Here is a 27,012-nt window from a genome sequence, read left to right on the forward strand (position 1 = left end):
CCCAGGTAGTTGTTCACTGTCAATGTAATAACTATTACATTACAATTGCAACTGTTAATGTAGTCTTTCTACTAATCTACTACTAAATCCACAACAAAGGGAGGATTTTAATTTGCATAGAAATGACGCAGAAAGATGGTTTATGGTTCAAAGCCGATTGACTTGTATCTATCTGTAGTATCTATTTATCTAGACAGATAAAACAGTTCTGACCTTCTGAGCATTATTGTGACAGTGTATATATAATTTTCTGACCAGTGATGGAGGAAAAATGGGACATTATCTGGAGATTATATTGTGAAACATATCCTGACCTTCAGATTAATGTCTGACAAAATGCAGTACTCTTTCAAATATATGCTTATACATTCTATAACATTATAATTTCCCCACAAAACGATGAATTTGCAAGATTATAGTTTTGTATGCATGCCATATTCTAACAATGTATTCAGGAGTGTGTTGGATGTACTTCTTAGGGATTTTTGTCCGCAATGACTCATGCAGTTCCTTCATTGAGCCCATGATGCTCTGTTGGGTTGTGATCTGCTCAGGTCACCGGGCTAAACCTGAGGTGATGGCATGGTGTATAATACTGCCATCAGAATCCACAAAGCCATGAAGAGATTCACCTGCACTGAGGCAATGTGTGGAATTCAAATGATGCTACAGTATTTTGGTATCAAGGTACCTGATGTATAACAATATGCCCCAATGTTATACTAATTAATACTCCAAAACCACGAGTCCCAGAAGAATCAGTTTGACATAAAAAATCTTCTCCAACCTTCACCTTACATGGCTTTGGGATCAACTGCCCACAGCTTCTTCACTGTCTTCTTGTCAGCACACAGACGTAGGAGCTTACCTGCAGCTTTAACCCATCTGCTTTCAGGCTCAAATGGTTGTGCAGTCAGAAATGTCACACTGAGCTGTTATGTGAGTGCTTTTCTATCTGCTGGCCTGAAGAAATCCAACCGTTCTCCTCTGACCTTTGTCGCGCTATGCCATAACATTCTCTGACTGCATATTTTGTGCTGACTGCAAGATTCTCTGGGTTATTGCCACAGGCCTCGGGTCTGTATAAATCTACATTTAAGATGTGAGTAGACCCGAAATGCCCTGAAATAAGTAACAACACCAGCATTACAGTATGTGGCTTTGATAGAAGCTCTCTGTGGGGATTTATCATAAATCTGAGTCCATCAGAACAAACAAAATCAGTTCAGATTAACCACCTTTGAAGGTCTTTGCCATCTTTAAATAGACAGGCTAAGGCTGAGATGTGTTCCATGGTGGGCCCTGGGTCGAGACTTTTGCTGACTGTTTATTCCTGTTTATATCTCAACTGTCTCAGTCCAACTGACTGAAAAATGCTCATCTCAGGTTGGGATAAAATATTGATGGATCCTTTTTTAGGTCAGGTACAGGTTTTTAAACCTGTGAGGACCCTCAGCTGGAGCATTGTTTGTTGTACTATATTCAGAGTTACTTGGGTCATGCACTTATCTCTTTAAAATACATGCTTGCTGTAAATAGATTTTACTGTACACATGATAAATAGCTGCTGAACGCCTCATTATCATTTCTAACACAGTTAAGATAAAAAAGAGTTAGAAATCTTAGGTGAAAAACTATAGTGCATCATAAAGTACAGCGTACAGTCCCGTGAAAAATAGCATTACCTAAATCATCTTTTGAAGAGGGATTTGCAGCTGTGAAGGTGAGGTCTCATTAGAGAGCGAGAAAACCAGGTATAAATAGCACCTGATTTCTGGGGTTGATTCACAATCACAAGGTCAGTGGAGCAGCAGTACTGCCGTGGGGTAAGGTATCTAGGACACTGTTCAAATATAAAGATAAAATGTGAAAAAAAAAATGCTCCATCACACAGAGAGAGTGTGAAGCGATTATCTTTCTCTTGCTCAGACTCTGGTTCACAACAGCTGCTTTTATTTGTATGTTAAAGGCGGTTGGTTTACTAAAAGCTAAGCATCCCATCACATGATCACCTTCCAGCATAAACGTTCATGTTCACACCACTTCACCGTCCTCCTCAAGCACTCAGAGTCTGACAAGAAACATTATGTTATTCTGGTCGCTATTTGTTATCTGAAATGACATCCTCATGCCAGCCTGAGCCGCGAAGGACGACAAAGCAGTGACTCGATATTTGTTTCCTCCCCCTCTGTATTATCTGCCAGTCCTGCAGGCGTAGAGACTTTACACTGCTCACTCATTATGTACTGGAGCGGCTACAGCTGCAGCAACCATCAACCCCTGTATCCACGCTTAAAGTCACGGGTCACTGGTCATCAGCTGCCTCTCGACATTACCTTTGCCTTAAAGCTCAAGATATCTGTACTGATCAGATGCCATGAGCCATTTGCAAGAACATTATTGCTCACTAGCTAGTTTAGAAAATATATGCAGTGAAAACATGAGCAATTGCTGTGGGGCTCAGTTAATACATTCTATTACATTCTATTCTAGCCTAGTAATTCTCCTATATGCAGTAACTCAGGGTTAATTGCTTGGCTAATAACGTAGTAAATAGATATGAGCATATGCCATGACCGTTGCACATAGCCTGTGGTTTGCACCATGCCACCAAAAGTAACTGTGCTGCTGAAGTCCAGTCACTGGTCTCTGCTAAAAGTGAAGTCTGTATCAATAAATACCAGTAGGCCTACACTGTAACTGTGCTCCCATCAGTACTGCAGGTGATGGAAAATGCCAGCAACTGTGGTAAAGTGTGATTAGAGTTGCAAATATTAAATTTAACAAACACTGTTTGATATGTAGGCCCATTAGCTTTGATTTTAATGCTGTGGAGTTGTCACTTCTACTGACAATCTAGTTGCTAAGAGCATATAAATTCAGACAAACACACTACAGTCATGACTGCTTATCACAGTTGCAGAGTTCATACTCAGTTGTCAGATGACAAAAAGTTACCAAACCAAAGTCAGAACGTTTTTATGAGAACAAGATCCTGGTTAAAGACTACCAGAATATTCCTTTTCAAGGGAACCTTGCCAATTTTCCACGGATTCTTATGTGACTATCACAGCGCACCACATCACTACACAGCTACAAGGGACATGGCTAGAGAGGAGATCAGGAGGTACAGAGAGCAGATTCTTTTGCACCTGAATAACAACAATGGTGGAAAGCACAGGTGGACTGTGCCGGACACAGGTGGAAACCACTGCTGTCATCTACTGCAAAAAAAATACCTCTGTATACAGCCACCAGTGTGGCATCAGAAAGAGTGTTCAGCACTATTGAAGTTATTGTTATTCTGATTTTTCCATACAAATAAGTTCAGATTGCATCAGAATCGAATTGCATCGTATCGCATTGTATCGTATCATTATATATCTTATATTATAAGATATTGTCCCTGAATTACATCGTAGCCCATGTACCTAGATACATATCTTATCGGCACATGAGGGAGAGATGCACACCCCTTGGGAATACCATCTTCCCAACACTCCTTCAACCATCACTGGTCCAGATGGAGTGTGATCACCCCACTTTGTACACTACACTCAAGAGACGCTGAGAAGAACTTCACGTAATGGAAATGGTATATTTTTAAAACACATTTGAATATAGGACCGTGTGAGTTGTGCAGTGCTCACAAAACTTTTTCTTTTCTACTTAATTGAAACCGACAGATGTTAGATAGAGCTTCTGTTGCTTTATGAATGACTTAAATCTGTAAACTCCAATCATTATCAATGGAGGCTGATATGAAGACAAGAACTACAATGGTGTGTTTCATGTGGAAACATTCAAAACAGCTCCCCAGGCACCTGTCTGTATTTCTGACAACAAGGATGCAAATATGTTTTAATGAGTTTTTAAAGTGACTGGAGGATTCAATGCATCAAAACAGTAACTTTAGATTTAATGCATCAACAGTCAGGAGATTTATCGGCAGTCAACCTCCATTGTGCAAACGTCAAACGAATCAACTTCAGAGGCAAAATACTATATGTAGCCAACAGAGAGAGGAGACATTTGCTGATGCTGGGCGCTGATAGAACCACACTGTTTTCTGAAAGCTTTTACTCTTAGTGTATGATGAAGTGGAAGTCTTTTTTCTCATTTCAGTGGAAGCATCAGTCATGTCTACACAGTAGGCTGTTAGTTTTGACAGTGAAATTCCTCACACCATGCTCGCAGGCACACTCACTCGCTGATTAGATCAAATTGCATGTTACTGTTAGTGTGACAGGCTACTAATGACTGATGTAAATTTAATGAATCAAACCTAGTGGAATCATCCATCTCCCCATCCACAGGCGCTGTGAGTCTGCAGTGTTTTAGAAAATACCCTCAGCTTTACAAACAAATCAAATAATGCAGGACGAATGCATGACAAAGGAGGTCCGGTATAAAACCTGTATCAATACTTATTTGCATGAATAGAAGCAGTTTGAGCAGATTTGTTTTTTATTTTCAAGGAAATGTGTTCAAATGCATGCACGAGTGGATGTGGGCAGCAGTGTGTGTAGCAATCACCAAAATGTCAGTTTTCATAGGGACATGGATGATTAATTATTACCAATAACCACTGAGTGTGAAATTGATTTGCGTGGCTGTCCAGATATAAGCAAAGCAAACGGTTATACGTCATAAACACTTAATTCATATTTGCCTTCTAAACAGTAGTGGAATCCGGTAAAGATAATTTGATGGACTATATGTCTACACGGCCTTCACTTTCTATGTTGCTTTAAGTGGCTCTAAGGGGTAAAGAAAATGCCCCACCCACCACCTCTGGGTGCTAAAGATTTATTCTGCGGCCAGCAGGACTGATATTCTTCTATAGGCAGAATAGAAGGCATGCAGTGAATTTTCTCATTCTCAGTGCACGTGGAAATTTTCACCGTAAAACAGTTTCACTGCATTTCTCAACATACATTACCCCCACAATGGTTAAGCTCTGTCCCAAAAATGGTCCACAGTACATCCTGCTGTATTTAATCAGACTGTACGAACGAGTGATGTTATGTCATGACTAAAGAACAAGGTAAGGTGCCTCTGATGACTTTAAAACACCCCACTCCAAACTTAAAAATAGCACAACTCTGTCTGGAGACCACGGTGCCATAATATATCTCCAATCTCTAGGTGAGAGGACTGCACTTTCCAGCCATACTCAAGGGAGACGAAGTGAGGACCCAGAGGTGATGACACAGTTCACTGTCAACCTCCCAATCTGCCTCTCTACATCAGCTGGGAGAGGAGAGGAGAGGAGAGGAGAGGAGAGGAGAGGAGAGGAGAGGAGAGGATCAAGAGCAGGATCTCCATAGTTAATACAATAAATCCTAATACCCCACACTCTCATAAACATGAGGAAGAGACTAACAGAGCCTTGGGAGGACAGTTATTCTCTGTGGGCCTTTGGATGACTTGGCAGGATCCTTTTAAGTTGCCATCTGGGTGGAAAATAAAACAAGCAGCAAACAAACAAGGAAATGCAGTGAGTTCCTTTTATTTCCACATGACACTGAAGGTCACCCCACTGCTGCCTTTTACTGAGGAAGACTATGGCACCGAGCCTGCTTTGTATTGATTTGTTGGCTGGAGAATAATCATTTATTTTTAGGTTTTTGACGGGTATTTAATAACTTTTAGACTAAATCAAAATGTAACTGTTTGCAGTGTAAAACATCTGGCTGTGGATATCAAGGAATCAGGTGCACTTGTCATGACAGTTTAATCCTCTCAGGCTTACACAGCTGATCTGCTGTGAGGATCAATTCCCCGGGGTGTAAAGGTCATCACTGACCTTAATATACTACAGTCCAGTGGTCCCCCTTTTGTGTAGTGTCATGATCGTGATTGTAAGAAAATCAGTGTGACTTCTCCTGAACTGATCATTGATGGAAAGTGTAAAATGACTTTTTATTGGTTATAGTTAAATATGTTGTGCGGTCGCTAACCCTCCCTTCCAGGTGCTCTCGGCGTGGTCTTTGTCTCTCTCCCTCTCAGGTGCTCCTGATGAGCTGATTAGTTGCTGGCCTGCACCTACTTAAGGGAGGCCAGAGGAGGAGTGCGCTCCCTAAGAAGCAACCAAAAAGATTGTTTGGTTTTTGTTCTTCGTTAAATCTTGTTTTATGTCTGTTTTTGTGAGGATGGAGGTCTGATGGTTCAGTTTTCATGGTTTTGTCTAATCTTGTCATTTATCATTTTGTCGCTGGCCCACACTTCCCCTCGTTCTTTTGTTATTTTTAACCAGGCCTCCAGACTCCCTTAGTTTTGGTAAAACTTCTGTTAATGATATCAGCCTCCTCCTTTATGTGTTGCTGATCATTAAGACTGAGCCAAATGTTTTTTTGTGGCTGCAACACGTGTGAGTTAAACTGCTGGTTTTCATGTATGAACCTGAAGCACATATTGTTATTCAAATGCACCACCACAGTTACACATGTGATGAACAGTAGAGCCCTTATCATTCAGAATCTTTAAGACAATGCGTGGGGTATTATCAAAAACATTGGTATCTGTCTTAAAATAAAACCTGCAAGTATGAATAAGATTCTAAAGTCCTATGTTCATCCCGCTGTCTCTCAAGCAGCTCTGAGACATGTAGCTCTGAACCAAATTTCATAGCAATTCATAAATTGATCACAAATTGATCCATCAGGTAGACGTTTAGATATTTTGTCCTGCTGGTGGTACTAAGGAGACAAAAAGTCAGACGGATTCATCCTCTGGGGACCATGATTGTCTATACAAAATGTCATTGCAATCCATCCAGTAGTCTGAGACAGTTCAGTTTGGACCAAAGTGGTGGGCTAACAGGCCGACATTACCATGCACAGAGCAATGCTGTTGGCATGGTTACAAATTAACCATGCTGCCCAAAAATAGTACATAAAGATTTCACACTAGGAAACTAGCAAATGATGTGTTTCTCTGTGACAGAAGATATATTGTGCTCATAAGCTATTCCTTTGAAATAAAAAACTTTACCTTCAGGCTGTAGCACAAACAACATTTTTGCCAGTGTTTGTGTGCTTTCACTTTTTCCTCACACAGACTAATGAGGGAGACTCCGTTATGTGCCTGAGCAGCATACTGTGTAATGATGGAAGCTTTGTGCTGTTCTGCGATCAACTTTAAAAGGAGTAAAGCTTGTTTGTGACAGCCGCCTCGCAGCCAAAATCTTGGCTTCCCAGTCATTTACACAGAGCAGAAGGAAAGTCAAACAAAGTATGGAGCAGCAGCTGGCCAACTAAGGCAAGAATTGGATGCCATTGTTTTTGATTTTCTTTCTTTTTTTTTTTTTTTTTTTTTACTCAAACTTCTATCAAACACCAAAGACAGGCACATATAGCCTTTTCAAATAATTCTGTACTGATGAAATGTCGTCCTGTAATCCTGAACTGAAATTTACAACATTTAAGCATGTGTATGTTGTTGGATGTGTGTTTTTTAAAAGTGCCTAAAGCTGCAGCTCAGTGGGAGTCAGCCAGTCAGTTAGCCTGGCTCTATGTGGAGAAGGTTATCAAGCTGAGAGGGGAATAGATTCAGCTGAGCTCATTCTGAAGAAGTTTCTATTTATAAATTGTCATCAGAATATAAGTCCCTCTGCTGTCCCTGTGTATATTAATGCAATATATCAGACGTACTGCAGCAATTCAGCAGCCATTTTTGATATGAAGCTCGAGATGTTTTGGTATTTACATGCACTGTACACAAGTTCCACACAGAGTCTTTATTTATTCAATGTACATTGATACACAGCTTGATAGTATCATGCAGGTAAGAAAAATGCCTCTGGGTGAAAGATTCTGTTCAGGATGGAAAGCTCCAGGCTAAGTTTCCTAAAAACGACCTTCTCTCTGTCATCAGCTTTCGCTCCATCTTGTCAAACAAATACAGGTGCTTTTTGGGAAGCGTAGTCCTAAGCAGTACAGAGGGGGATGGTGCAGCTATAACTATGAGGATAGGATGATTACAAAAACATATTCTAACACGAACACTAACTAGACTTGATGATATATGGTACAGGACAGAAACCCGATCTTCATAACTCTTTCTGTTACTTATTTATTGATACAGCAGTCAAATAATAAATAATAGTAATTATAATAATGGGATGGTGAAGATTCACATGTCATATGGTAAACAGGCTATTGCATTCCCCCCCACCCAGCAGCCCCATCACAACCTCTGGAGTTCCAATAGGTATGAATTTGTTTACATGCAAATGTCACACCATCGTCACTGTGCCGTCACTTCCTCCAGACATCTCTACACACAGTGGCAGAGCAGCGTGGCGCTCACTAGGACTTCTCATCGCGCTTCTTCTTCTGGAACTTCCTGAACTGGGACTGGATGGCGACGGCCGCCTTCTCAGTCTCCGGGTTCTCCATGTCGATGTCAAAGTCCTCTGGGAGGTCCGCCTTGGATGCATCTGGAAGAAAAAGGAAATGATTGGTGTGACTCACGATAGTGTACAACGACTGGTCTCATTATAAAGTGACACTTCAGTCACATGTGCAAGTCCCCTCAGTCATAGCTATCATATCATAGCCTAGCAACAGTAACTAAGAGCAAAAAGCAATACTCAGAATCATCATTAACTCCATTTGGGATTAGAAGTTCATTCATTCATTCATTATCTGTATTGCTTATCCTTAAGGGCTGCGGATGGCTAACAAGTTATGTCAAAGGTTCACCATTGGCACATCAACTATGTAGGCCTAATATTGGATGCTACTATATCAGAGTTTTACATCTGTTAAAGATGTCGTTTGTAACATTTCTAACACTCACAAAGTTACTCACAAGTACTCATTTGCTGATACTGTGAAAACCAGCTTCATTTGTAATATAATGTAGCATTGGACAGTAAAACGTCTACCAGCGCTCCTTATACACCCCATCACTTAGTGTAACAGAGGAGCACAGTTCCTGTGGGGGAGCAGGAGCAGTTGTTTCCCATGTCAAAGGCCAAAGCATGAATTGATCTCTCCAGTTTTTAATCCTCTCTGGAGCTCAGCCAACACTGAGTAAGAGGACACAACTGTAATCCCAGTAAAAACTGATGCAAGCTGGTCTCAGCAAGCATTAGTGTGTGTAAGAATGTTTTTATCTTCTGATCATTGAAGTCCTAAAGAATGTAGAAGTAGAGAAGAATAAGAGAAATTACCCATTAACTGATTTAAGGAAATGTACCTCTGTGTTATACTGTGATCTAAACTGGTTTTAAACAGGAAATGTACAATGTACAGTATATGACTGCTGGTATTCGACAATAACACAATTAAGTAAGATACAGTAGCCTTATGGACCAAGTGCAATATATATATATATATGTGTGTATGTATTGATGATTTTATCCAATTCAGAGATTTTAATTTAGTCCATTCACAGTTGCATTCAAAATTATTCAACCCCAATTGCAAATAAGGTGTAACAGATGGTTTCTCCAAATTCAACACAATATGCCACTTTTATTGACTCATTTATTGACTAAATTATTCAAGCCCCTGAATACAATCCCTCATTAGAGCGCTCATTTGAAAATCAGGTGTTGCCTCAAGCACACCTGATGCAACTAATCAAGAGCCTCATTAATTACATCGGGTGTGATTGAAATACCTCGACTGACTTTGTTCACAGTGATGCTTGGTTGCATGTTAGAAATATGGGTAAGTCAAGAGAACTGTCCAAAAAGAAGTCATAAGAGAGGGGATCTTTGCCTTGCACAAACAAGGAAAAAGGATAAAGGCCACCAGATTTCTGGGGAGGTCAAAAACCCTTGAGTGACTGCGAACGACCTGCAGCAAGACTTGGTGGCAGCAGGCTCTGAGGTTTCAGTTTACTAAACGCTGAAGGCCTCGATGACCCACACATTTTTTGTTTACACAATGTTGGATTGAAAGTTAAGATGAAGCTCATCAGTAATGACGCTGTTTCTTTAATGTAGGTCAATACAAGCAAAAGATTAGACATAGAGTCCGTCGTAATGACTTGGTGGTGGATATTAGCCTTTGATTAAAAATGGATTATCTGCTGTTAACCCTCACAATAACCCTCACCATGTTTTGATCAGCATGTGGCTTAAACACAGTTTCAATGGCTCAAAAGTCTTTTAGGTCCAATATTTCACATTTGAATAACACTACCTATGACATGCTGTATGTATACCTTCTGCATCTTGTCAACCACACCTGCAGGGTTATTTAAAGGGTTAAGGCTTTGCTGTAGTACAGGAATGGGCTGCTGGAAGAAGAGCAACAGAGCTGCAGGCTATAATGAAGCCAGGAAATTCAGGACTTTGAAAGGTTACGACAAGCTAACATTTACCCAAGCAAGTTTCGCTGTGGCTCTAACGTCTGTCTGCGACAGCTTATGTCACCAAAAATAACTATCAGGAAAGGTGTGCTGCTGTGGCCCAGTGAAAATAGTGATCCTTACACTGAGGCTTGATCACAAAGCTGCGTTCCTGAATGCTAAAGATTGTGGTCATTGTCTGTCCCTGTTTAGCCATTTACCAGTCAAGACTAATGCTTCTCAAACTGCTAAGAAACATACTCATCAGTTAGCCGTTTCAACCTTTTTGTTCTTTAAAGTAATTAATTGTTTCTCTACAAACCTCAGCATGCACGTTATTCAGTTCCTTTGCTTTGCAAGGCTCCTTTACAGGATTGACTTTTCTGCTGGACTTTGATCCACAGAGCCTACTGTAGAGAAACATCCATAACAAACCGCTAGAGAGAGAGAGAGGGGGGAGGATGGGGGTGAGAAGAGTATCGAAGGCAGAAAAGCAGAGAGCGGACTCATGTATTGACTGTGCAGCCAGAGTGCCTCTGTCTTGCCGTTAAAGGAGGAAACACTAACTGCTCTGTCAAGCCAAGCTTTGAATCCTGCATTAATTGATATTGAATTTTCCAACGCTCTAATGCCTGCTGTTTTCATCCCAGCAGCATTAGCTATTGAGCTGTGCCCTCCGCCGTGTCACCAAACATGATTATAATCTTTGTACTACAAGCTGGTGACATTTCTTTAAAGATGTCTAGATTGTCAGAGTGGAGGCACAGGCAGGGTGTGATCTGGTGCTGCCTTTAAGTGCTGGAGGGAATATTGGAATTGTGAAGATAGAGTACACATGCAGCTCAACGGTAACACAAATAAAAGTTTTCGTTATTTTAGTCGGACACACTTATGTGGAGGAAGCGACCGTTTATAGCGAATGTTGGTAAAGATTAACTTGAAGCATCAGCCAGTGTGTTACACAGAACCAACCAACACTGTAGCTAATGCTGATCGGCCCGAAACACTGTGGTTAGGCCACAGCTGGGGCCTGGATGGATTCTCTGGTGGTGGCGATCTCACGAATCCATCTGCCCTATAAGTATTACTTTCTTACGCAATTTCCATTTAAAGTAGCCCATAGTAACTTTTGATTTCTAAAACGCAAACACCAGCCAGTGAGAGTAAGTATTACTTTGGGATCCATCTAGTTTTCATCTGAGGATATTTTTAGTAACATTTACTCTGTGTTTCTGTTTAGTTCTCAATTATGTATGTGCTGTGCGTGCCTTTGTTACCAAGCGTTTTGTGACTAATTAAGTTTAATATTTCAGAAGAAACAAATGCATTCATTCAAAATAACCACGTTATGCTCTTGACAAAGGTTTTGAGTCCTGATGGCAGATTTTCATCAATTTTTTAAGGCAGGAGCCAGTGTCTGGATGTGACAATGACGGATCATTTACCTTAGTTTGGAGGATTCATCTCCTCTTCAACACACACACACACACACGGACGCACACACAGCGGATTATCAAACCTATTACCTCTGGCAGCACTTTCAGAGTCCCTGTCTGCAGCTAATGGGAGTGTAATATCTGCTGTCAGAGTGCCATTCTGGATCATCTTGTCCAGGGAAAGGAGAAAAATGTGTTTATTTGTGGCGTTGGTGTGTGGCAACTGCTGAAATGGAAGCCTATATGCTCCTAGGTCTGATGCTCAATAGATTTATTTTCAGTGCTACGAACTTTATCTGTAGTTTAGATGGAATGGGTTCATAAGTGACATGATAGGACCATCCTTGGTTGGCTGTCTTTCAAAATATCTTTTAAAAGCTGCTCTGGAGCCCAGTGAAAGCTGGGACGTCTTATTGATTTCCCTGCTTAAAACCAGTTGAGCCATGAGAGGGATTTGTGGAAGCGGAGGACGAGAGGCATTAAAGAAGGACTTTTAGACCTTGAGACAAGAGAGACAGATTGTGGAAAGTAAAGTGAAACTCAGTATTAAAGTGCTTTACACAGCCTATGGACATCTGTTTGGGCTTAAGACACTGGAAGTCAGCACCATATTTCAAGCTACAAGCAAGGAAAAAGAAAATCAAGGTGATATTTTTATACTATGCCCTGGATCTGTTATACTCTTCCAGGAAGCAATTATTTTAGCAGTTTACATTGTAATTATAGTTGGCAGAAATAGGGTCTGAATTCCAGCAATGACAATGAAACACCTGACAGCTCATGTTAGAGACAGAAAGCTTCTTGGAAATTGTTATTGTCTACCTGCAAAAAAGGAGCTGATCTAAAATGGTAAAAAAAAAATACGGCCTCACGTTCTCCTAGAAACTGATTTATCAATAAGTCAATTAACATTGAATTTGCTGATGACCATCTTGATTACCAATAAATCATTTCAGTTAATTCTTAAGTAAAATGCAAAACATTTGGGGGTTACAGCTGCTCAAACATGATGATTCATTTGACAATTAGCATTTAAACTTGAAGTGAGATGCTTTAAATTGCACATATTACATTTACTTTGCGTTCAGTTCAGTAAAAAATCTATACATTTTAAATTACATACATTACAAGGAGGTTTTGAAAAGCCCTTTGAGACGTTTTGATTGCATAATTACTTTTTTTTTTTTTTTTTTTTTACGCTCCAGCACTCCGGCACAATAAAGCTGCAATCTGTTGTGTGGTCACCAAACTAAGTATGTTTCCTATTATAAGCTTTTAGCAGATTATCTATGATTAATGTTCCCAAATTAACTATGAGAGACTAACAACACAACAGACATGATTTAAAACCATTAGTATGTTTATCAAAGGTATGCGGCTGAAAATGAGAGTAAACAATTACGGTGAGTGGATCTCGGAATAAGAGACACAACCTGTGTTAGGGTTAGGGTTAGGGTTAGGAGAGCAGTGTCTGCAGTGTTCTCCACACCAATCATTGGTTACATTTAAAGGCAGCAGGATCCCTGGATGTTTCAGCTTCATAAAATGAAACCAAAAGGACAAACCACAGAGTCTTACAGGATTGTTCATGTGTTTCGCTGGACTCTTTATTAGATTGTTTGTTCGCTTACACTTCTTGTTTATTTCAGTGAACTTTGTAAAGCACTATGAGACAACTCTGTTGTGATATTGGGCTATACAAAATAAATTGAATTGAATTTCGTGTCTGCTAGTACAGTGTATGCACAAAAAGACAAGACTGGGTTGTATTTTATTTTGATACTCCACCATGTCATGTTATTTCCATAAAGTGTGTATTTATTTGTGTGTGTGTGTGTGCATATTGTGCCTGCCAGTGTCTATAGTTAAAAGTCAGTGTGTGAAAGTCAAGAAAATATCAGTGACCCCTAAGGCCTTGAAACACCAAGGGGGCAGCAAAGCGTGAGAGAGACCTCAGCGATCAATACACAAATACACATGAAGGACTGGTTCTGTATTGATTGCTACTGTGTGCCTGGTTTTTCAGTGTGTCAACTTTTATTTTGCTTTAAGGAGGAAGCGTCAGTGTAACCTACTTGGATGCAGTCACACATTTGAAGAAAAAAAAAAAGGAAAACGTGGGATGTTCAAAGACCTACAGAGGAAAATGTGTGGTTTCAGCTCTTTCTAGCTTCTGAAACACTGAGACTTTGTGCATTTACTAACAATAACTGACAGAATAAGACAAATTCATTATGGCTGTAATTGAGTACAGTAAAGCTAATTAAAAAGTGGGAAGAAAATGGGTCATCTTCACTTTGAGAGCTTGTCGCTAGCTAATTATAAAAGGATGACTTTGATCTCTAAGGTGAGCCAATTTGAAATTACAGTGCGCCTGTGCCTGTTTGAAATGGGGGGGGCTTGCTGTTGGCATAGCAGTTTCCACTTAGATAAAGAAATGGAGCAATTTCCCTGTTATTTTACAATCTGAATGGTCACATCATACCAAAGGATTATCAATTTCTCCCCTTTAATGTTCCCATTAAAGGGGGGGGTGTGTTTGTACAGTATGATGTAACGCCGTTAAAGCCTGTGCTGCCCCAGCTGTTGCAGTGACAGGGACAGTCTGTGTTTGGCCTAAAAAGGTCGGTGAACATATGGAGCATATGGCCCAAATACAAGACATCTGGACCCCGACAGAGTCGACCAATGTCACAGAAGATGACTAAAAGGCTCTTCAGGGGCAAAGGGCTGAGCCTGTGTAAGTAGTATGTATGTATTTGAAAGTACATGAACTCAAGTACAGCATTTCAGTACAGTATTAGTCAGGTATTTTCATTTGAGACTACTTTCTACTTATATTCCACTGCCTTTCAGAGGGAAATATTGTACTTTATAATACATATACCAATAATTAATGTAATATATAATATATTTGTTAGCTACTGTATAACCACGAACTAGTCTGTAGATTTGCAGAGTCTCAAGTTGACTTGACAAAACTGTTGTACTGTTAAGCTCCTGTAAATAAAACTTAATACTATCTGCAGATTTTTCAAGTTAAGGTATCCAAGGAACAGCAGGGATTATGCCCTTTGCATTGCAGGAAAACCTTACAGGAAACATAATACTTCTGAATGTGAGAATGGCAAAATGCATGGAAATAATCAATGATTGATAACGGGTTCTGCTGTTAGAGATGATAAATATATAGAAATAAAATAGTGTGTGTGACGTGACTGTTGTGGAAAAGTACATCATACTGAACCTAGCGAGACATTCGAGGTGGCATTAACAGCAAATAGCAGTGTGGGAGAATGGGTGCATAATAACTACCTTTTATTTTTGACAATTTAGGTTTGTTTTGTTGGTATAATTACACAGTGGTATTGTCATTTTTACTAAAGTTTTCTTTAGGGGACAAAGTGTGAGTGAGTGAGAGTGTTCAGATCTACTCTAACACACTTTTCCCCCTAAGGAATTAACATCATCAACAGCTACACTAACTGTCTCCATTGCAGTTCGTATTTTGGGCCTCAAAGTAAACAGCGTGACACAGCAGTGCTGAAAAAGTCTGATTCAATTGTATCCACCAGATAAACATTAATTCTCGTGCCGTTATCTTAACAATAAACACTTCCATCCTCTGGCTTCCCTGTTACCGCCGTTATCAGGTAAACAGCGTTCGCTGCATCACTGAGGTGCATCACAGTTGCATATACTCTTACCTACTCTACTCAAAATGAGCTCTGGTGAATATGAATATATCTCTCTGTGGCCGTCCTTGAGGCTGTGAGAGGTTGCCTCTAAAGGCTGCGCTCTGCTGTGTGCTGGGGGCATGCGGAGTGGGCGAGAGTCAATAGCAGCGTTGCTCCCTCCTCACCCACTCTAAGAGCTCTCTCTCTCTCTCCCAATCTCCCTCTACATTGAGAGGCACGCTTCAGACACGCTGGGAAAGCAGTTTTTCCAGGCATCAAATTAATTGTCAAGGTCAAACAACAAAGGGGTGCTTTTTCTGTGTGTGTGTGTGTGTGTGTCTTCCCTCTTTCTCTTTTTATTAAGTGAATAGAAAGGTAGCCCTGAATCTTACAGGCAGTGAAAAATTAGTCTCCCCCAGCACAGTGTTACAACTGAGCCAACTGCTTGAGGTAGTCTGGATCGCACTCATTGCTGTTGGTGAATAATGTTGTCGAACGATGACTCTGGTGGGTGATTTATTTTTTCCAAACAGGGTCAGTGGCTGCATGAGCATCGTTTAAACTAATCTTCAATCACAAATTATGTGGCATTTTTTCTAACATACCTTCCAGGCAGGTTACGACCAACGACATGGCAATGGTAGGATCAACAATGATCCCTTAAGGATGTACAGGCTGAAAGGGGGGATGTGATAAGTCAGGAGAACAGTTACACCACATGCACGTGGTTCTCCTGCATGTTCAAGGTTGCATGTTACATGTAAGTTTGTACTTGATTGTTTTGATATGTACATTATTAGTTGCTTTGAATGGATCAAAATACTAGAAAGCGCTACACAAGCTCTACATGGTATCATTTACCATCTGTATGATCCTCTGAATCTCAGAAATAACTGAATGCAGAAATGTCAAAGGGACCCTCACAGGTCTGGTCATTAATTTGATAATTACAAAATCTAAGCTATAGCACCAGCTGAATGTTGAATATAACATACAACAATACCATAGACCATAGTCTTTTTTTTACATTATTATTATTAACAATGAGTTAAGAATCTGTCTGATCTATCTGTCTAATAGTTGGAGCTGGTCCTGCTAAGATTTGTTTTGCTTTGCATTATTGGTCTCTTTACTTTCTACTTCACTTTATGAAATGAGGGGCTGACAAAGGCCAACAGTGCTGTTGGATATACTGCAAAAAGTTGGGCAACAGTCAGCAACAGATATTCATTGCTGGCCCTGTACCAGGATTTAGCTAAAAATTAACTACAATCTTGTACAATGTGTATTTGTGTACAATGTGTGTTTGATATAATTTCTCTTAAATCCTTTCACAGTTACACAGAATATATTGTAGCTTTTGTCACAGGCAAAGTACAGCATCAGTAAAAGGTCATTTACAGGCAGTCTGTGTCGAATTTGAACATTTCTGACTTCACACCAAACTCTAGCACCATTAGTCACCAAAATCCCTTAAATTAGATCTTTTTTACTTGTGATCTTGTACTTGATTTTTGATCAACAATCTGTACGTTTGTAGTGGACATTGATGCTAGCACTACTCCACCATAACGCACAGATTAATTAGAACAGAGAGTCCAGATCACACTGTTTTCTAAAATCCAAATGGCTCATTCTTCCTGCCTTCATCTCAAACTGTGATATGGTGCTGAGTCAGGCCCACGCACCAAATCATTGCCGTGATTTAGAGGAGGTGAAAGCAGGGAAGATATTAGTTTTCTCGTTGAAGCATTTATTTACTTTGCTGTGATAGGTTTAATGACAGGAAGCTCAACAATAAACATGATTTGTAATGCACTTGGTGCATGGAGCTGATCTTTATTTCCCCCAGGACAGAGCTGATACAGGCAGCCCACAGTATCTCTGTTCAGGGAGGCAATCATCAGAGAGTTGGATGGTCATCTCAGTTTTGTCTCCTGGTGTCTATATTATTTTACCCAGCTGAGTCAGGACATTACAGAAGAGAGCATTCGTCAGCTTTGTCATGACATTTATGAGACAATCAAAGCGAGACAATATATAACCTTTCTAACTATTAGTGGAGTTGATTTTCTATCAGTCAGGACGCACACTACAAATTCCTACATTACATCACAGTATATTTCTATTTTGAACACAGTAAATGGCACAAATCAGCAGCTCCTGCAGTCATGACCTGAGGGTCACATACGACAGATAGGAAGACAATTGATAAAAAATGACAAATGAACTACTTCGAATGCTTGTTATGAATCATTCTTCATGTCATGTAAGCGTTGACATGACACCCTGAACTCATGTCGGATCATGATGAGATCTGACGGAGAGCCCCGAGGTCAGGTTCTGTGTGTGTGTGTGTGTGTGTGTGTGTGTGTGTGTGTGTGTGTGTGTTGATGGCAGCTGTCCTTCAGACTCTGTTACTGTCAATCAAGTGACACACGCCTTTTAAAGCTCATCTTGGGTACATGGTCCCACATGTGTTGTCAACTGTCGTCCACTTACCCTCCCTCCCATCCTTGCTTTGCGTCAGTCATCCTCTCTCTCTGTCTGTCTCCCCTAACGTACTGTAAGTCCAGCTGTTGGCTTTATTTTAAATAGTGGTGGAAAAGTCCAAGTTTAAAACGCTTCACTTGATGGCTCTTAAAATGTGTGTGAACATAACACTGCTGACGTGTTGAAAGTGATAGTTTTTTTGCTTTTTTTTTTACCTTGTCCCCCAGATGTCTTGTTGTTGCCAGCAGCTGCTCCAGATCCTTGTCTCTGCAATGCAAGAACCAGCAAAACAGAAAACATGAATGAGATGGACATTTCTTCTCTCAGTACATTTTCTCCACCAGACCAAAGCAACAATGGACGATTTTCCCACAATTCCCATGTCGGCACATTAACATGAGTTGAAAACACGCCACTTCTCCGTGCCCTTTACTAATTAAGCCTTGTCCTCATGATTGTTCTGACATCTACTGGGGGCTAAGCTGCCACCTAATCTGCTAGCACGCTCTCTAAAGCCTATACTCTAGCCAGTGGGGTCCCGTTGTTCTAACCACAAGAGCTGTGCAGAGGAGACCCTGCAGGCAGTCTGGCCAGAGGTGAAATAATGCCGTTTATTACAGCTTGGAACTGTGACAGAGAGCACGAAAGCAAAGGAAATGAGCTAGTGTATGTATTTATGTTTGCAGGGTGAGGAAAGTGAAATTATGTAAGCTGTCATCACATGTGTTTTCATAAAAAAATGTTCATCTTTTTCTGAGTATATGTAACGGCACATTAAACCACACATATATTGCTGGATTAATACTGGAACTTCAGCCTTTGAATTAGGGCTCAACAACGTGAGGATTGTCACAGTAGGATAAAAGTAAATGAGTAAAAGCAATGTGTCTTTAATCACTGAATAAATCCTAAGGCTGTGCCACAGTGAGAGTACTTTAATGGAGGTAAAGTCCATATAAAATCAATTTAGTCAGCCTTTATTTATGATATTTATGACACAATGTACCCAGTATCAATATATACCACTAAAACATATATTTTGCGTTATATTCACACATTCTGCACACATGAAGGCATATAGCTGTTTTAGAGAGAGAAAAACATCCACATCTCAAACGACCAAACTGTGAGAATTGATACTGCTTGCATGGTTTATTCTTCTTGGTCATTTCATAATAATCACATTTACACTCTCATTTAAATTCACTCCACATCACAAGATACAGAGGTGTAAAAAAACATCAGTTGGGTGGATGCAAAGGAGAAAACCACCAACAGTAACCAAACATCTCCTCTTCACAGCCGGCAGAACAGACAAAGCTACTACATACTACCAGCGAAAGCAATATGCAGTATGTACTCCATACTGCAATTCCTCCAGCAAACTTTGGTGGATTGCTGGGGTGAAATAAATGAAAGTTTACATAGCCTCCTGATCTCTCTGTTCATACAACGTTAAGCGCTTTGCATTGTGGGACATTGTAGGCAAGGTAGACTGGTCGGATGCATACTGGAGATTTGTTCCAAATCAGTAGGACATCCGGGTATCTTTGGCATTCTGCAGATTTTAATTTGCATACTGTGTACGACATACTACATTTTGGCCAAATCAGTACAGACTGCTAGTAAAGTGTGCGGTTTTGAATACAGCCAAGTTCTCACCAGTAAAATACACTGTCTTGCTCAACAAATTGCTTCTACGTTTCAGAAGTGATGTTGCATCATTCATTACATCATTACATTACATTATTACAAGCTATTGCAGCAACATTGCTCTAAATGTCAACTTACAATCATACAGCCATTTATTTGCCACACCACGTTACATCTGTATTCCAAACACACTTGCTTTCTTCTTATTAAACTGCAAACATGCACTAATCTCCAGAGAAATTACACAGAGTGTGGCTGTGTTAATGTGTCTCCCTCATTTCTTCTGAATGGCGTGTGCGTTTGTCAATGTGCACTTTAAAATAGAATAAACACAAGGGAGATTTTTCCGGCTAAATAATTTACACATTCAATAAATGTTTAAATGTCAGAGATAAATGTAAAAGTTGAAGAAAAAAAAAACCCTCTACATAACATGTTGAAATGAAATCCCTCTACCTCTACGCTGAGGTCTGCAGGTTTCAGGCAGGCGCCGACAGCGTTATGTGAAAAGGGTAAAGCAGATATTGCATTAGACAGGAGTACAGGAGTGACACTCTGTCACAATGAGCAGATTAGGCAAAGCTATTCTTAGAACCATATTGTAGTCCTGCTTTTAATATTCAGTAGTGCAAGAGAGAGAGGGGATATCACAGAGAATGATAAAGGAGCCAGAGGAAGTATGTATGGCAAAGTAGAGGAGTGAGCATGGATTAAGGAAAGGAACTAAGGAGGGGAGGCTGAAATAAGAAGTTACATCATAAGCATCTCATTAATAACACAGTATTACGGCGGCACTGGGGAGAAATGTTCTCCAGAAAAGATGCATTTTAATGCTGCATGTCATTAGTTTTGTATAGATGATGCAGTGGAGCAAGGCAGAGCTTCACTCATAAACTAAGCAGCATGACTGTGTCAGTACAGCATTAATATCACTGGTCAGCCACAAAGGATCATTAAAAGAGACTCTAAACACCTATTTTATGTTTTTTTTCCCTCTCAACAATTATAAGTGTAATAACATGATGCATTACCAAAGCACTGATCAGAGTCTGACAAATGTGTACACTCTTCACTAAACAGCCTGAAACACACAGTAACAATGTGGGCTGTCCTACTTAAACGCAGGTGTTTTATTTAATGCAAAGCCATCCGCAGCCTCCATAAAATCAAGAGCTCTGACCACATCGCTGGAGCTGATAGCAAATTCTCTACTTTCAGTTAACAAGGAGTTTTTATTCATTAGATCATGAACATTTTTCATTGATTACTTTTGCGGCGGAGCAGTTTTCATATTATGCAGTTATCGTCTCATAATCTCTCAGCCATTCCCATTTGTTTTCAACCTCCTGCATGAACACATCTCATTGATGACACTGCTTGGAAACCTGTCCGTCAAATCTTAAGCTACAGCCAGCAGCCAGCTAGTTCAAAGCTGACTAAATGTACCTGTAAAGATCACTAATTAGCATATTACATCACATATGTTTACCCATACAAATATCAAACTGTAATGTGTCATTTTACGGTGGTTTGTTCTGTGCTAAGTTTAGGAGCTGCTGGCTGTAGCTGCTGCCTTGTTTCAAGAAAGAAACTTTATGTTAAGAAAGATTTTGAGACTCAATTATTGACATTAAAGATCTCAAATTTGTTGCAGAGAGTTCAACACAGTGTGCACTGCTAAAAACCTGATAGCATCAAATGATCCTCTTGTTTGTCGCTTCTCCGTATCAGCACATGCTAATTAATTAGCTTTCCCTTTTATAACTGATGTCCCAGGGTCTGTGTTTGGGACCGCCTTGGTGGCCCATTTATCTTCACAGCCACAACCAAAGAGCAGGTGGGAGAGAAGGAGAGTCCAAACTCCAACACTCTGTCACTGCCACGAACCTCACAAAAGCATATGCTCCATATGTACATTCATTTCAAAGTGGGAACCGTTGAGGAGATGCTCCCCTATGGAAGCTCCCAGAAACTGTCCTGACCAGATAGTGGAAATTGATGTTGCTAATAAAATATTTTGTCATGTCTACGATTTCCATCTGAAACTGCACATGATGGTAGGAGGAGAAGAGTCCCTGTGCAATCAGTGTTTGTCAGTATGAACTTGGCTGGGTGTATGAAATTACTGGAGGAATTACATTGTCACTCTCCTTATCATGAACTTGCACAGTTTATTGCCAGCTGGCAGACAGGTTGTCAGCATGTGTTTCCATATGCACAGCCTGGGTGGGAGCTGTGATGATGAGGTGGGGTTTTTTTTTCACTAGTGAAGAATGAAGGGGAATGTGGAGAGGAAAGCAGGATCAATAACTCCCTCTGCGGTTAAGATGCACTTATACAAACATTGGCAGTGGGAAGATAAATGACCAGAGTCGACTCTCTGACTGCCTTTTCTTGTCTTCAGAATATAAAGAACATGGAGGAGAGAGAGGTAGAGTTACGACTGCAGCAGTTGGGCTTAGAGGTTCAAGAGCCTGGTAGTGACCAAAAAACCAAATGATCAGATCTTTTCTTTCGCTTTCATGTTGAGAGTTAGATGACGAGATTGATGCCAGTCTCATGTCTGCATGATGTGTATGAAGCTGCGGCCAGATGACAGAAAGCTTTGTTTAGCAAAAAGACTGGAAAAGAGGAGGAATGGCTAGCTGGTTAAAAGGTTGTTTCATCCATGCAAAAATGAATGAATGAATGAATAAAAACAGTTTGTGGTTTGAAGGATGGCCATGTACTGAACAATTTCTTGGCTGGGCCTGTGACTTCCTGGTGTCGTGGCGTCACTGTGAGGTTACCAAGCAACAAGCTGAGACCCCAGTTCGTAATGTTGTGGTATTGTTTTTGTGTGGCTTAAACATACAAGTATATTAGAAGGTTTAAAGATGTGTTAAGACAGAAAGTGAAGCGCATTGTGCTGTCCATATCAATGTGCCCAAAATACAAGTTACGTTGTATGGATCGCTGCAAGCTACCTACATATGGACGCACCAAGAGTGTGCAAGTGTTTATGTGCTGGGTGAATACGCCTTTATAGGTGCTGACAGTTGGACTACCTTTGGACAGTCAAGCTAGCTGTTTCAAGTCTTTAGGCTAAGCTTAGTTGGCCATCGCCTGGTTATAGCTTTATTTTTAAAGGTTCCATATTATGCAATATGCATAATAATTCTAATAATAATTCTCAATGTCTTTTCAACATAAATATGTGTAGAGACCTTGAGATCGCCAAACTATAAGAAAAGACCGTCCTCTCTCTTTTTCTCCTCCTCCATCTCTCAACAAATATGTGTGAAAACACTCAGTTTAGATTTGGCTCCCCTTATGATGTCATAGTGGGATCTGTTGACCATGTGACCATGTGTTCTCGCCCACTGAAAACCCCCTGAGTCCACCTAACTGTCTGCCATTGTTTTTTGCTCCCGCTAACACAAGGATTTGGAAGGCGCAAGCGAAGCAGCAAATTGTTCTGTTCTTCTAAAACAGAGCCTTCAGACAAAGGCTAAAAACAGCTCTACTCTGAGAAAAATAATGTGTTTAAACCATGCAAACCTGTTCTAGTAGGACCTCCAGACAAAAGCAGCAGAATATGGCAAGAAAGAAAATAACCTTCCTAAAATGTATAACTATTCCTTTAATAATTTGACACTTGATACAAGGCAACACTTGAGTATGAGAGGACAGAAAGACGATAAGATAAAACGGAGCTAGAAAGGAGAACACATATGTAACACTTCCTATTACTCATATTTTTGTTTTTTCCTATTCTCATCATCAAGGCTTGACAAGACCTGGTGTATTTTGTAAAATCTGTCAAGGAATTGTGCTATATATGTGAGATTTATTATTATTGTATTATGTTCCTATCAAAGACTTCGTATGGATTGATTTTTATACTCCATCTTGAACAAATTCAGAGGTAAGGCACTGGGGAGTTGGCACGGTAACAAAACGAATAAAGGAAGTGGTTTCATTTAGGTAGCGTGTATCTGGCTGCCTCCTGGGGGATTTAGCTACAGCTTCTTTCACTGCAACCTTTTCACGGCTATTCCCCCACTCGTTCAAAGGTTTCCCATTTGGTCATGTCAGAAGGGTTTCCATGCTTTAATAGCTGAGGAGTCGAGAAGGCATCGCGCTATGTGTCCTCTTTTCTGAGCTTCTCTCTCTGCATTATTAATCCATTGCTTTCAATGAATTTCAAACACCGAGTGTTGTGCTTTGATGCTGTGGAGAGGGATGGGTGGTGGTGGAGGGGGTTGAGGCGTCATCGCAAGCTCAGAGCACAACACACCCGCGCCTTTTGGGAAGAAATGTCTAATTTGGGGATGGTCTTTGAATTCTGTTTTAAAAAAACAAGTGAGGTGTGTGAGATGTGTGCGTACAAGACTGCAGTTTATGTTTACCTGTCAGACTAATCAGACCTATACTTGTTCTCTTTCTCATTTTTCTGTCAGGAAAAAACTGAAATGAAATGACTTATCAAGCTGCTTGCTAGTGTTTAACATTACAGTCACACGGCTGAGCTCTCTTCCGGCCCCCCTGCAGCTCCAAACAAATATCAGAGCCAGATAAGAGCACAGTTTTGTTCTCCCTTGTTACTAATCCCAGTTCAAAGAGAAGCGCTGAGTCTCTCCATCAGCCTCTTGTAATGGCCATGAAATGAACTGGGGCCTGCGTTGGAGCTACAGTAGCTGCTCCCTCACAACACACTAATGTGGCTCCCAAAAACTATTATAGCAGCAGCTGAGTGAGAGAGAGGAGACCAGGCTGTCCACACTGCACCGCATCAGCAACCACTGCTAACAAAACTGCCTTCAAGCTCCTCTGGCTCACTTACTCATGTTTGCTTTTGGAGATTATGTTGATGTAACACAGCAGCACTGTTGCACACAGATTAATATTGTATTACGCACTGAGTCCAGCTGCAAAGACTAGATAGATTTTAGGCTTTTGAATAATTTAAACATTCCTATAGGGCCATGAGATTCAAGACCAGTTCAATCAATGTCTTACTGACCAATTCTCTCTATGTTTTGATTCTTAGAATTTATTTTAACGATTTAACAAATGCTGCATTCATACCCGGGTCTATTTTAGTTTTGTTGTTAAATACCAGGCCGTACTACTTAGAAGTGTCTTTATTTTACTATCAAAAGCACCAACTTGGGCATGCTTGGCATTTTTGACTGGAAAATTACTTACATGATTAACTGATTATCAAAATAGTTGCCAATTTCTCCCTGCCGATTGACTAATTGGGTAGTTGACTAATCATTCAGTTCTACAGACCAGGTTCAATGCCACTTTGAACGTTTTGACCTAAATGAGCCCATAAACACACTACTTCTGAGGTTAATAGCTTAATGACGACCTCTCTGCTGGTTTGTTTCTTTCAGTAAGCATTTAACCAGGACGGAACTTATTGGATCTTGTGCTTTTAGTCAACAGTGAGGGAAACATTACTGACACTACTGTTCAGTACTCATTTGTTCATATACTGAACCCCTGTGGGACGTGTGTTGTGGACAAGTGTTTTCATAAAAGCAGCTGTTAAGTTTCATCCACCCAGGATAAAAACACTATGACCGACAAAATTGGATTTGAAGTTTTAACATGACAGCAGTGCTCTGCGGCACCAGGAACCTTTGGCTCTCTTCTGAGATAACTGCACTGTAGATGTAGGCGCTGCTCTGCCTTCATAATTATGACGTTGTACTCAAAACAGGCTCTGCTGGGTTTCACAGAGTCACAACTTGGCTTAAATACAAGACGCGACTTGAGGTCGTTTTTGTTTATGGCGAGAGCGCTCAGCTCAGTGCAGAGGTGATGAGAAACTATAACATTCCCGAGGGCAGCAGAGAGAGTAGGAACCATTACGGCTGAGCGGCTCTGGGGCCGAGCCAAGTGTAAATTGCAATAACGGCAGCTCAATGAGTGAGATCACTGAGGGGGAAAGGGGCTATCCTCACTCTGCACATAAACGCACACATGAAAACACAAACACACTAACACTGGTGAACAAATCAGCATACCTGTATACCCATCAGGACACACACAGATGCACTGTGAGAGGGAGAAGGAAGATGAGAAAGCAATCAAGCAGGAAAAAAAACAGTAATTACATGACGCTGACAAGGGAGATGGAGAGCAGAAAGATACATATTGTGCCTCTCATAAATCATTAACAGACTCAGAGGGACACAAGGTCAGTAAACAGTGTTTTTGATGTGTGTGTTTTTGTGTGCCTTTAGGTGAAATACACACACACAAACAGCAGAGCTACTGTAGCATACTGCCGGCGAACTCCACAGAGGCTGCATCAGAATTTGAGCCAATTAGGATACTTCAAGGGGAAAAGCATAAACACACACACACACACACACACACACACACACAAGAATACAGACTCACTCACAAACATAGAGTGCGTCAAGGAGAATAACAGAAGATTCCATGTGCGTATACTGTAAGCACACTGCAAATCTGAGAAATGCAAATATGTTTTTATGACTTGATTCAGCATCCAGAGGACGAAGAGAAGAGAGAGCGAGGAGGTTTTCAGACAGAATCCTTTAAAACATCCTCTTCCTTTCATTTTGCTGAGAGCAAGCCTTTATTTCCCTCACTCAGAGCCAAACTCGGTTATCTGCCCTACAGAATAGGACGCTGGAGGCAAAGCTGCTTCTTTGCACCCGGCGTTTGTGTGATTTCTTCATCTCCTTTTTAGTTCATGTGCAGTAAATAAGGCTGAAAATGGCATTCATTAAACTAGCATTTCTGTTTCAATGGATGTCAAGATTAATATGCATTCAAGCCCAAACCCAAGCCTGCACTCTCAAATCTCTCTCTTCACGCGGCAGTGCCTTAAAAATGCAGATCCACACAGACGTGGAGCCTTTTTACTAGTATGTTTATTCAAAAATACACACTAGTGAAATGTTGCAATTAACAACCAATCTGCATTTGCATGTTTACAAAGTTCAGTGTAAATGAAAAGTTCAAAATTTTTTGTTCAATGCTTAGTTGCATAGATACAAAAACATCCCATTCTCATGTCTATACAGTTACTATGCAGCTGCAGTCAGCAGCCACTTAGCTTTGCATAAAAGATGAGAAACAGTGGGAAACAGCTAGCCTGGCTCCGACCTCTTTAGCTTCCTAATTAACACATTAACATAAGGCAACGCAATTACATCTTCATTTTTAATCTGTATAAGTGTAAAAATGGCAAGTTGAAGTAGAAATATGTTTGCACTGTGATTTCACAAACTGATATTTTATAGTTACATGCAGGGGTAAAGATGCCTTGTTCCCATAACAGTGCCATTGATGGCGGTGTGTAACTGTGCTGCTGCTGCTGCTGCTGCTGCTGCTGCCTCTGAGGCGACATTGAGCGTATGGAGGATGCTGCTCTGCTGAAAGCCGGCACAGTAAAACACTGTTTCCGTTTTGATCCG

General features: G+C 40.5%; 1 protein-coding gene across 1 annotated transcript in view; it reads right to left on the reverse strand.

Moving 5' to 3' along the window:
- Positions 1-8,203: 8,203 nt before the first annotated feature.
- The window catches only part of pcp4b (Purkinje cell protein 4b), a 33,232-nt gene continuing 14,423 nt past the window's right edge, over positions 8,204-27,012 (reverse strand). The window contains exons 2-3 of the mRNA XM_070829818.1: positions 18,130-18,181; positions 8,204-8,443 (exon numbers count right to left, since the gene is read on the reverse strand). Coding sequence (XP_070685919.1) covers positions 8,313-8,443; positions 18,130-18,181 — 183 coding nt within the window. The 3' untranslated portion in view covers positions 8,204-8,312. The remainder of the gene's footprint in view (positions 8,444-18,129; positions 18,182-27,012) is intronic.

The sequence above is a fragment of the Pempheris klunzingeri genome, chromosome 4 (assembly GCF_042242105.1).
Source record: "Pempheris klunzingeri isolate RE-2024b chromosome 4, fPemKlu1.hap1, whole genome shotgun sequence".
NCBI classification, from domain to species: Eukaryota; Metazoa; Chordata; class Actinopteri; order Acropomatiformes; family Pempheridae; genus Pempheris; species Pempheris klunzingeri.